Source organism: Vulpes vulpes, chromosome 13 (assembly GCF_048418805.1).
Source record: "Vulpes vulpes isolate BD-2025 chromosome 13, VulVul3, whole genome shotgun sequence".
In the NCBI taxonomy this organism is placed as follows: domain Eukaryota; kingdom Metazoa; phylum Chordata; class Mammalia; order Carnivora; family Canidae; genus Vulpes; species Vulpes vulpes.
Genome location: NC_132792.1, coordinates 93,196,093 through 93,209,075, shown reverse-complemented (window position 1 = coordinate 93,209,075; position 12,983 = coordinate 93,196,093). Strand labels below are relative to the sequence as shown.

At 32.7% G+C, this 12,983-nt stretch overlaps 1 protein-coding gene across 1 annotated transcript in view; it reads right to left on the bottom strand.

Moving 5' to 3' along the window:
• THOC1 (THO complex subunit 1) overlaps positions 1-12,983 on the bottom strand; it is a 55,970-nt gene that overhangs the window by 36,467 nt on the left and 6,520 nt on the right. The window contains exons 5-9 of the mRNA XM_026006552.2: positions 10,906-11,024; positions 10,403-10,451; positions 9,911-10,006; positions 2,462-2,544; positions 15-88 (exon numbers count right to left, since the gene is read on the bottom strand). Of these exons, the coding sequence (XP_025862337.1) occupies positions 15-88; positions 2,462-2,544; positions 9,911-10,006; positions 10,403-10,451; positions 10,906-11,024 (421 nt within the window). The remainder of the gene's footprint in view (positions 1-14; positions 89-2,461; positions 2,545-9,910; positions 10,007-10,402; positions 10,452-10,905; positions 11,025-12,983) is intronic.

Genomic DNA, 12,983 nt, shown 5'->3' with positions numbered 1-12,983 from the left:
CTTCTAAAACTCACCAAGTTGTTGGAGCTTCATCATCTCCCATTTCACCTTCTTCTACATCCATTCCTTCTTCTCTATCCTCAGTGTGCTAAATTTAAAAAAATGTACAATGTGTCACAAAGCAGTTGTCAGGCAGAAGACAAATGCTGGAATAACATCATTCACACACTGCTAGACAAATGCTGTTAGAGAAATCTAGTCACACTTCTGTAAAAAAACTAGTTATTCTTTAAGGCAATGGCAATTCTATGTGACAAAGATCTAAGAACCCAAGAGCAGTATGACAATGACATAAGATAGTCATGAAGATAAAGTTAAAAAGTTTTAAATCAGTATTTCTCCAAACATGGTCTGTAGATTCTCTATGGGAATAAATACAATGACCTTTCAGAGAACTGATTAAGGACTCTAAGAATTGTAGTAAAGAACTCAAAGTATACTTAAGTAGTTTTGTCCCAACTTTAATTTGACCATAGAAATCCTCCTCCAACCCAACAGAGAACTCTTATTTTTGGGAAACACTTTATGATATGCTGAGTGTCTAGTTCTATAGTGAGAAATTCAAAATAACAAGTTTACATGAAATAGTCCAAGAAGTACCAAAAGATATATAACAGTGAGAGGCAAGATTTTTAAAAATCTTAAGTCAACACCACTTCCTTTTTTTTAATTTACTAAATTAATTTTTATTGGTGTTTATTTACCAACATACAGAAAAACACCCAGTGCTCATCCCGTCAAGTGTCCCCTTCAGTGCCCATCACCCATTCCTCCCACCCCCCGCCCTCCTCCCCTTCCACCACCCCTAGTTCGTTTCCCAGAGTTAGGAATCTTTATGTTCTGTCTCCCTTCCTGATATTTCCCACACATTTCTTCTCCCTTCCCTTATATTCCCTCTCACTATTATTTATATTCCCCAAATGAATGAGAACATACACTGTTTGTCCTTCTCCGATTGACTTACTGCACTCAGCATAATACCCTCCAGTCCATCCACGTTGAAGCAAATGGTGGGTATTTCAACACCACTTCCAAATTGATAATAATTACATTTTAAGGAACAAATTATATAAGATAATCTAACTTACAGTGAGATGTTAGTTATATCTAATTAATAATTTTTTAAACTTGATAACTTGTTCCTAAATGAAGAATAGGTGTTGAATGTCCAGAAATTTGTCTTCTGAATATATCATAAATTATCTTTAAAATAGAATTGATTATACCTGATGTCCCTTTAAAAATGAGTGGGCAAATATGGATTATTTAACAAATGGTTCTGAGATAACTAGCTCACTATTTGGAAAAAATAAAATTATAACTTACTCCATACTCCACATTCATGCTGGATTAGATTTAAAAAAAAAATTACTCATAAAAGCATCAAAAGAAAACAAAAGGGCTTATATAATCTTCTGGAGTGGAAGCCTTTAGCATGACACAAGGCTAGAAACAATTAAAAGACCAACAAACATTAATATTATATCCAAATTTTAAAATTCTATACAGCAAAAGCACCATAAATAAAGTTATAAGAAAGCTTTATGAGAAAAAAAAATCAACAAAATGGTAGGCAGTGATTTGATATCATCCCATATGAGCTTCTACACATCAGTAAGAAAAAGATATTTCAAAAGTAATATGGGCAAATGGCATGAATAGGTAATTCTCTTCTTCATTACTTCTAATTGGCACAGAAAAAAAAATAAATTCCAATAAACATAAAGTCCCTCAACTTCACTAATAACCAAGGGAATGTAAGTTAAAACAAAGATCTACTTTTTCAAGTATATATCAATTAAGCAAAGATTTTTTAAAATTGGTAATTCCCAAGGTTGGTATGAGGCTGTGGGAAAATGTACAGGCATTCTCCAAGTGCCACTGGTGATGGTATAAATGAGTATGACCTTTTTGAGAAGTAAATGGTCAATAGCTATCAAAATCTGATATATGCAAACATTTTGACACAATTTCATTTACTGTAATTTATCCCAAGGAAATACCTGCATAATTTAGAAATGGTATCTACAATACCATTCATTATATATAATGTTGTTAATCATTTTTCACAATTAGAAATTATCCAAATGCCCACTGACAAGATTATGATATATATATATATATATATATATATATATATATATATATACTTGGAAGACTTATCAGGAACCTTTAGACACAAATCTAATGTACTGATGCAGAAATGCATCCAAAGACAGGCAATGCTAAGAGTGCTTATCTTTGGGGCCTTGGATTATGGGGTTGCTGTACTTTCTTTTTTTTTTTTTTACTTTCTATTGTAAATATTTCTATTTTGTTTGAATTTTTTATACAGACTACACATTATTTCTATAAATTAGAAATAAAGGTTTAAAAATTTTTGGTGACTTAGAAGACCCATTCACAGGAGTTATCTTAGTAATAAACTTATAAATATGTTTGTTAGATTTCTTAGCCTCACCTTCTGACCCAAGGTGCTTTCCTGCTCATTGGTATTGAAAACAGTGACATTTTCCAGATTAAACTGACTCTGCAAGTTAAGACCTATTAGAAAGAAGCAGAAAGAAAAGATTTTCAAAGCAAACCCACCAAACAACTTAAGAATACAACTTTGCTGTCATATAACCAAAACAAAGAAAATAATAAATCCAAAATTAAAAGATCAAGTCAGAAATAATACCACACTTGATTTTCAAATCCTTTCTAAAATTCATTTAAGATGCCTTCAGAGTACTCAGAATTCTACACATTATAACAAATACAGTTGTCCTTGTTGTTAATAGTTTAGAACAATTTTACAGAGTGCAATACAAAGTAATTTATAATTTCCCTGAAGCACAAATAAAAATTGTATTAATCAAAAAGTAAGAGTGTTAACAACATATAGAGTAAATATACCTTAGTTAATGAGAGTCAGGTTTCTCACTGTCAAAGACAGAACTTATAAATGAACATCAATACTGGTACTGGTTTAAACTCCTAGGTTTCACAATGATCTCATGTTTTTTGTTGTTGGTTGTTTAAAATTACATACACAGGCAGACACAGAAGTAAATATATATATATATATTTATGGAGTAGAAAGAAGAACACCACAGCCAGGTGAGTGGGTTCTGAGACAGCACAAGTGAGGAACAAGACAAAGAGCCCCAGAGGGAACAGGCCCAGAACGTCGACCAGAAACTCTGTCACAGGAGCTATGCGCATATGTATGTATGTATGTATGTATGTATGTATACACACACACACACACACACATATATACATGGGTTTGTAATACATACATATCTTTCCTAGCTCTGTCCACAAAGAACCCAGAAGCAGTGAAACTCCAGTAGTAATTAGCAGATCTAGGACCCAGATCTTGGCTTCTATATACTATTCTTAAATAAAAGGAATCAGGCTCTTTGGAGAAGTGGGTGATTCCAGGGGTGGGGTAGGGAAAACACAAGATGAGCCAAGACTATCTTCTCATACCAGGAAAACATGAAAGAGCTCCCAATAGGCAAAACTAGAACAATCTGAGTGAGAAACTAAATAATTATATTATGGGATTGTAACCCACAGAATAAAATATCTACATTCACACTAAAACAGGTTACTGAATTAATAATAAGGGAGAGGAGACAACTCTTCCTTATGAAGAATCCCAAGTAATACATGAAGAAGGCATAAGAGAAATCGAAAATCACCACTAGGACAACCTAAAAATCATTGCTGCAGGCAATATTCATTCACTGGTGAATACTAAAATTAGTGGGCAAAAGTCTAAGGAGAAGAAGAGTATTTGCAGAGTCTCCAAGTATTTGCCTTCAAGAATAACAAAGGTAAAAACAGTAACTTAGCAACAGAAAAATATGGTGATCAAGGATAACATCACCAGTAATAAGACATATCAACAAAATGTTGAAATGATGCACCAAGAAGGGCATATCACCTCTGTAGTCTTCTTCCCCCAAATCTATAACCTCAATTTAATTACGAAAAAAATTAGACAAACTTATACTGAAGGACATTCTGCAAAATACCTGACCAGTATTCTTCAAAAGTGTCTAAGTCATGAAAAAAGCAAAGACTGAGATTAGGGAGAGTAAAGCAATGTGGCAAGTGACTGCAATGTGGGATCCTGGACTGAATCCTTGAACAGAAAAAAGAAAAACAGTGATGAAACTGGTAAAATCCAAGTAAAGTCTTCAGTTAACAGTGCTGTACCACCAATGTTTTGGTAACTGTTTTGGTGCACTGTGGTCATGTAAGAAGCTAACATTAGGTGAGGGGTTATTCAGGTACTCTATTACCTCAATTCTTCTTTAAGTCTAAAGTTATTGCAGAACAAAAAACTAAAGTTAAAAAAAAAAACTATCAAATCATTAAGCTAGTAAATGAATCTGGTTGCTCATTTAGCAGTGACTACTTAAAATATTTGTCTATTCTCTATTACTCAATATAGCACATGTAATTCTCATTACATCAAAAATTTCAGGCATACTTCACATGCTAAATTACACACAGAACTGGATTTTTGCAGGTCTTGGGATATACCCTAGTGAATGTCAAGTGCCTACCAATGTTTTAAAAAGATACTATAAGAAAATACCCCAAAATGCCAACCTGGCTTATGTTAGTGTGCTAGGATTAATTATAAACAGCTTTTCCTCTTCATTTTCCAAATTTTCTGAAATAGGTTATTTTTATGATTTAGAAATTACATTTTAAAACACCACTTATTAAAGATATGTAATGTTTAAAGCTACCTTAAATAACATATTATTATTCTTTCAACCAGTCAATAAGAAAAAAATGGATTCTTTATGTCTTGCCACTTTAGTAATGCTGTACATTGAAAAAAAGCACTAAAGCATTCTTTAAAAAATGAGTTCTATAAATAAAGGGGATGATGAGTACACTTAACTTGATGAGCACTGAGTAACAAGAGAATTCCTGAATCATTATACACTTAAAACTAACAGAACATTATATGTTAATTATGCCTCAATTAAAAAAAATAGAATGGGGGGGGGGAAGCTATAAATAGCACCATGTCAATACTTTTGAGATTTTAGATAATATTCACAAATTCCCAGGGGAAAAAAAGTTACCAAAACTGTCTCAAGCAAAAAGGAAAAGTCTGAATAATTGCAAATCTGTTTCATAAACCAAACCATAGCCATAATACTTTGTTAAGGATAACTGTTTCAATCGTAAACTCTACCAAACATTCAAGAAGGAAATAAAACACAATTACTCCAATTCTTCTAGAAAAGAAAAATATGAAAACTTCCAATTCATTTTATCAAAGCAGCTTAATTTGCTACAAAAATCTAACAAGATCACTAAAGAGAAGAAAATTTATACACCATTCTCTTTCCTGAACTAAAATGACAGATCTTTAAAAAAATTAATATTCCAAATCTAGCTGTATTTTATAAGGAGGCCATATCATAACCAAATTTGGATTATGCAAAAAAAAAAAAAGGACGAGAGTGGAGGCTGGAAATAACAGGAAGGACCAAAAAAATGGTTGAAAATTGAAACCTTGTTCTTATGTCTTCTGTAACTTCCAGAAAAGAAACTACTTAGGAGTTTTTAGTTAGGAGGGGGCACACTTCATTTCACAAAACACAGCCTTCATTTATCACAGATTTAAAAGGCAATGCGATGTCTGGCACTGTTCTACGCACAGAGAACAAGAAGTAAACAACACAAACAGTGGTGCTAAATGCTAAGAAGAGATTTGAAATCAGGTGGTGATAATGGGTGACTGTAGTGGCAGGTTTAGATTAGATGCTGAAAAGAGAGGCTCCCTGAGGAAGTAAAACTGAGACTAACAGCCACGGTCAGTGGTGTGACAATAGAGAACAAAAAGGTTTGCAGAGACAAGAATTAGTGCCAACACCCCTAAGGTTCTACTAATGCTAGTGTTTTGAAGGCATAAAGAAGATTAGATGACAATTCAACGGGGGAAAGAATAGTTTTTTCAAAAAAAGATGCTGGGACAGCTGGATAGTAACACACAAAAGAATGAAACTGAACTCCTACCTCATACCATATACAAAAATTAATTCAAAATGGACCACAGGGGGGAAATAAAATGGACCACAGAGCTAAATAACTTATAAGAAAACACAAGAATAAATCTGTGTGACATTAGGGTAAGCAATGATTTCTTAGATGTGACACTAAGAGCACAAGCAACAAACGAAAAAATAGATATACCAAATTTCATAAAAACCTAAAACTTTTGTGTTGCAAACAATACTATCAAGAAGGTGAAAGGAAATCCACAAAATGAGAGAAAATATTTGCAAATTACATATCTGATAAGAGTTTATTATTTAGAATATAAAGAGAACTCATAAAACTGATAAATAGACAACTCAATTTTAATTTAACTCAATTAATTAAAAGACAGCTCAATTTATAAATTTGAGACAACTCAATTTTAATTTAACTCAATTAGTTAATAAAAAGACAATTCAATTTTAAAAAATTTTAAAATTGAGACAACTCAATTTTAAAAATAAAATAAATAGCCATTTCTTTAAGGAAGACCTACAAATGATCGGCAAGCACATGAAAAGATGCTTAACATCTCTAGTCATAAGGAAAATGCCATGAGATACCACTTTATACTTACTAAGATGGCTATAATAAAAAACCCAAAACAATAATAAGCATTAACAAGGATGTGGAGACAACTGAACCCATTTGCACTGACGATAGGACTGTAAAATGGTGCAGCTTCTTCACAAAACAGTTTGGTAGTCCCTTGAGAATTTAAATACAGAGTTACCATATGACTTAGCAATTTCACCCTAGGGATATGCCAAGGAAAAATGAAAATATATGTCCAAATAAAATCTCATAAACAAAAACTCACAGCAGCATTATTCACAATAGGCAATAAAGCAGAAACAATCCGAATGTCCGTCAACTGATGAATGGACAAAAGGTGTTCTATCCATACTATGAATATTAAAAAAAAAAAAAAGAAATATTGATACATGCTGTACCACAGATAAATCTTGAAAATGTTATGCTAAGTTAAAAAAGCCAGTCAATAAAAGAACACATATTTCATTATTCCATTTTTTAAATGTCCAGATAAGAAAATCTATAGAGAACAAGGAGATTAATGGTTGTTTAGAACCTGGAGGAGAGGGTAAGAATGATGATGAGCTGGGAATGACAGTTACTGGGTACAGGGTAGGAAAAATGTTCAAAAGTTAGACTGTAGTCATGGCTGCATAACCCTGTCAATATGCTAAAAAACAATGAATTGTATACTTTAAATGGTGAATTGTATGACACATGGACTCACATGCTGAAAGGTTTTTTTTAAAAAAAGGTAATAAAAAAGGGTGAGTTTGCAGTAACAGAAGGCCGAATTAGCTAATTAATTCAGATTAATCCTACTAAAGACAAAAACTTGGATAAATTACATTAATTCCATAAAAATTTACAAGGCATTAACCATAAACCATGTTCACAGCATTGTTCTAGACAATGAAGTTAAAAAAAAAAAAAAGGTTTAAGAAAAAAATTTCAAAAAAGAGCTAACAAGAAAGTAAGGGATACATGGCAAACATCCAGAAGGCAAGTAAGATAAACAATGCATTGATACGTAAAGCCACTTCCGTCTTGAGGACATCTGCCAAACAGGAGAATCAGTTGTAAAACTGAGCTACCCTTTTCATGGCTTCCCAAAGCTAGAATGATAAAAGTAAATCTGGGCCCAAAAAAGGTGGAGAATCTAATAAATCCCACCCCGACCATCTTCAAGGCTGGGAACTCGTAGGGCTATAACCTTCAATTTACAGTAAACCAAACTATACTCCAGAGCCAAGTCTTCTCAATGATCGAAGGAAACAGGCCTTAAACTGGGCTGAATTAAGGGAACTCTGGATTAGTGGTAGCCTCCTTCTAAAGGTGCCTAACAGAAGCAATGAAAACTCTATCTGGAAAAATGTATGTATCCTAGGCCTCAAAATTAATCCCTCAATATTTTTTCAAATATTACACCCAATGCTAACAAGACACAAAGAGAAGACATCCTGAGAAACAGAAACAAACCCACAAAGACTTAAGGTATTGGAACGATCAGATACATAAGAATGCTTATCCTGGTTTAAAAATTAAAGAACAAGTTTGAAAATATGAGCAGGGAATAAGACTTAATACCTTAATACCTTTAACAAGTCTTCAGCAAATAAAATACAATGAAAACAACAAAAACTAAAATTAAAAAATCATTTAGCAGCTGATCATTCATCACTTCCAAAGAGTGAACTGCAAAAGCAATCTGAAGAAATTATTCAGAATGTGACAAATAGAGACAAATAGATGAAAATACAGAAAGAATAAGAGACAGAAGACACAGTGACAAGGTATAATAATATTATGGAAAAAAAAAAAAAAGAAAGAGGCATACACAATATTTGACGAAATAATGGCTAAAATTTTTGCCAACTGGATTAAAATACGATAAAAAAAGAAAAAAAAGAAAAAAATCTACAGTAAGATACATCATAGTACAACTGAAAAAACAAACCAAACAAACCTAAAATAAAGAAAAAAGTAGAGCAAAGAGAGAGAAAAAAAATCTAGACTATCTTCAAAGAAGTTACACTGGTATTTGTGTTGTCTAGAGAACAATGGAAGAGAAAGGCAGAGTAATGATTATCTTACATATGATTAAATCCTACATCTAGTGCTAACCTAGAATCTTTTATCTATTGAAATCATTCCTTAAGAATAAAAGATTTTCAGACAAAACAATGACCTGCACTAAAGAAAAGTCTTACAGGGATATTTTTCACAACTAGAAGGTCAAAAATACAAGCAGTAAATACCTAGGTAATCTAAATCAATCTTGATTACATTAAATAAGTAGGAAAGAAAAAATAAGATCTAGCATGACAAAAAAGAAAACACAGAAACCACTGACAACATTTACTATGGGTCTCACTACATGTAGGCACGTTGTAAGCTCTTCAAGTATTTTAATTCATTTAATCCTCACAACATATGAAGTAGGTGGTATATTAGCCTGATATTAAGGAAAGGAAGACTGAAGGAAAGAGGTATTAAAATTTGGCATATGTGAACAGATTACAGAGAGCCCTGGAGAACTGTTATGTTCCATTTCCGGACTTCGACAGTGCTTACACAAAAATGTGATTCAGAATAATTATAGTATGTATTTATTTTATGCACTTTTTATATGAGTGTTATATTTAACACACACAAAAATGGTAAAAGAAATGGAAGGAAATAGGGGTGCCTGGGTGTCTCAGTCATAAGCATCTGCCTATGGTTCATGATCCCAGAGTCCTAGGATAGAGCCCCTGCAGAGCAGGGAGCCTGCTTCTTCCTCTCCCATTCTCCCTGCTTATGTTCTCTCTCTGTCAAATAGATAAAATCTTAAAAAAATAAAAAGAAATGGAAGAAAATAAATGTGCCTAAATAGTAGTCACTACGAGGGAGAAAATGGCAGGAGAAAAATTGGCATACATTATAAAATGAAATAGAGATGTGATAGTGCGTATCTATATATATGTGATTCAACTGCAGATTTTCATTATTAATAAACTTGGAACTTAAAGAATCAACTGCCAAATTACTATGCTGTAGATCTGAAACTAATGTATGTCAACTATACTTAAAAAAAAAAAAAATCAATGACTTTAAGGGTTACCTGTATTATACATTACCAAAAGTATAGTAATTTACTATAACTATAGTTATATTTATTTACTATAAATAGTTATTTACCAATAAAAAAAGTGACAATTTTCTGTTTTCAACTTTATAGAACCATTTTACTTGTTATCATCACAAGAGTTTCTAATTCATTAAAAACTGAAAAAGACTCTCCTTCAAAGCATTTATTTAATGTATAAAAGCATACCTGATTTCTCAGATAAAGGGAAAAGCCTGGCCAAAAAGAGTTGAATTCGTCCACAGAAGACTGTATTCTGGGATTTTGATAATCTTCTTAGGAGATCTAACAGCATTTGGAAATGAAGGTTATAGGAGATTATTCTATGTTTATTACAACTATACCCAAATTTGTTAATCAGTCTGTCAAGAGTATTTTTCTAAACAGTTCTCAAAATTAGAATAGAAACTATTGTTCCAAAAAAGCACTAAAAAATTCGGAATAAAATGAATTTAGCATTGGCAAGATAAACTTTACTAAACTTTTTTTGGTTTTAAGCTTATGCCCAGAACTGAAAGAGTTTAATTTAAAGTGAATGATCAGTTTTAATAAATCAGTCTGTTACTTAAAACTGAAGATACTAATCTATTTTTAAAATTTTATCACTTATGTTTATTCAACCATCTGTTTTTCTAGCCACATTTATTTTAGAAAACAATCATTTACCACTGAATTACTTACCATTACACATACGTAGTAAATAATTTTTCCCAGCAGAATAGAATGTATTCTGAAATTAAGATACAAATTATTACTACTGTTCAGAAGTTGTTAGACACTCTTCAAAAATAAGTCACAGAAAGGAAGATATTAAAGAACACTGATATGCACTGAGTCTACCCTACCACTTTCACTTTTTCCCCACAAATAGCATTTTCAATTATATTTTCACGTACAGAACAAACATGATACCAAATAACTGTTTTAAAGAAAGTGTGCATTTTCAAATTAATTGTTACTACTCAGTCAAATTTTATATTTGAACTTTTTCCTCACTATGACTCTTACTTAGCCCCTCCAAGACAGTAGTATAATTCCCTCATAAGGACAAACTCTTTGGCAGTCAGCACTATAAAAATATAAGAAAAAAAAAAAAGTAAATAAATAAATAAATAAATTGTATCTTCTGAACTCTGGATCTACAGAAACATAATGTTAGCAGAAAAAGAAACCATGGCACTTACTGATTTCCAAGTAGCAACATTTTTTTCCACAAAAGTGAATATTGTGTCACATTGATCCAGAGGAAGACAATCCAAAACATCTCCCAACAATACAAAAGGTGTAGATGCAGTACAAATACCTTCAAGTGGAGCACAAGCCAATTTAAAAGTTTAAAAAATTGTACGGTAAAACAGCCCATGCAAAATAATTCTGAAAAATATCTCAACAGCATACTTTGTCACTCATAACAAATTTTTAAGAGACAAGAAATGGAAGCAACCTAAAAGTCCCCAAATGGGACATACTTATTTTTGGTATGTGCACTCAATAATGATGATGATGATGATAATTCTTGATACACTTCTAGAGCATTTACTATATGTCAGGCACAGAAAGTGCTTTACGTATACTAACACATTTAATCCTTATAACCCTATGAGGTAGATATTACCTCCAGTTTATAGAATGGGAAAACTGAGACACAGAGAAGTTAAATAACTTGCCCAAGGCCATAGAGCCAGTAAGTGGTAGAGCTGGGATACGAACCCAGGCAGTCTGGCTCCACAGTCTGTTTTCTTCACCACTAAGCTATTCAAAAGAATATAATGCAGCCAATTAAAAACGATGGTTATGACGACTATAATAACTTGGAAAATGCTTATGATATAATGTTAAGTGAAAAAGGCAGGATTCAAAACTGTACGTATATTATGGTTACAACAATAAAAGTTTTTTAAAAAGACTAGAGAAACTAAAAACATATACCAAAATGAATGGTAGTTTTTTAAAGTGGAGAAATTATGAGTAGTATTTTTCCCTTTTGCTCATTTCCAAATGTTCCATAATGTTGCTAAATTATCTTTGTGATTTGATTTACCTTCAAAAAAGATAATAAAAAAGTTTGATACTGATTTCATCCATTAAACATTTAAAATAAAGGCATTATTTCAGGGGAAAGAATGGTAGAGTAAAAAGTTGTTTATTTCAAAATTCAATGTTATTTAATTAAAACAATAAATTAAAATATTTTTCAAAGAAAGTGTCATTTGACTAGCTCAATGTACTTTCATCTTCCTGCTCATTCTTTCTTCCATTTTAAAGTAATACTAAGTGTTTAAGAAAAGTAGGCTTTTAAGCATAGTATGCAAAGAAAATATCTAGGGAGCACTGTAAGCCCAAAACACTGTAATAAGTTAAAAAAAAAAAAACAACAAGTAATATATCCAGCTCTATTCTGCACTGGTAGGATCACATCTGGAATGTGATGTGAGGGATACTGCCAAGAACCATTGGGTGGCATAAGGCAGCAGATTTCAACTCAGTTGAAACTCCTATACTATGATCAGTACAAGGGAAACCTGACAAGACTAAAAGCAATCAAGATAGAAAGCCCCATCAATAGGTATAGATGTTGGATGACCATCTGCCAGGGACATTATAGAAGGGAGCAGGAAAGGCTAGAGATGAGACTGGACTGGACAACTGCTGAAGTCCCTTACCACTTAAGACTCTGAGATACTATATGCCCTGTATACCTAAGAGATTTAAGAAGCATACTCCCTGGCAGTAGTTGCAGCATACTTTGACAAAAGTTAACTCACATTTAATTACAGAACTTAAGAAAATTACCTAGATTCCAGTTCCAAAGATTCTGATTGAGTAAAACTAAGCTGAGAGACCTTGCAGTCTCATTTAAAAATAGAGATTCACTGGTGATTCTGATGAGCTGCACTATAGTGTGATCCCCAGAACTTTCAACAACCTGCACCCTAGCCTCTGCACACCCTCTTTGCTTAACCTCGCCTACAGATACTCCTTCCTCAGTTCCCATTCTGCCATGTTGATACTTGCACGGTTTTGTACACAATGCTTTTTTCTGCCTACACAGTCTCCCTCCTATCATGTGGCAAATTCCTACTCCATCTTTCAAAGCACACAGTAAGTATCAGTGCATCTAAAAAACTCCTGATACCTTTGAACGGGCCACCCCATCTATACTTCTGAAGCACAGTATAAATAAATTAGAGCATTTATCAGATCCTGTTTATTTTTATGTAGACTATGAGATTTTGTGGGTATTTTTGTACTTTTTAAGCAG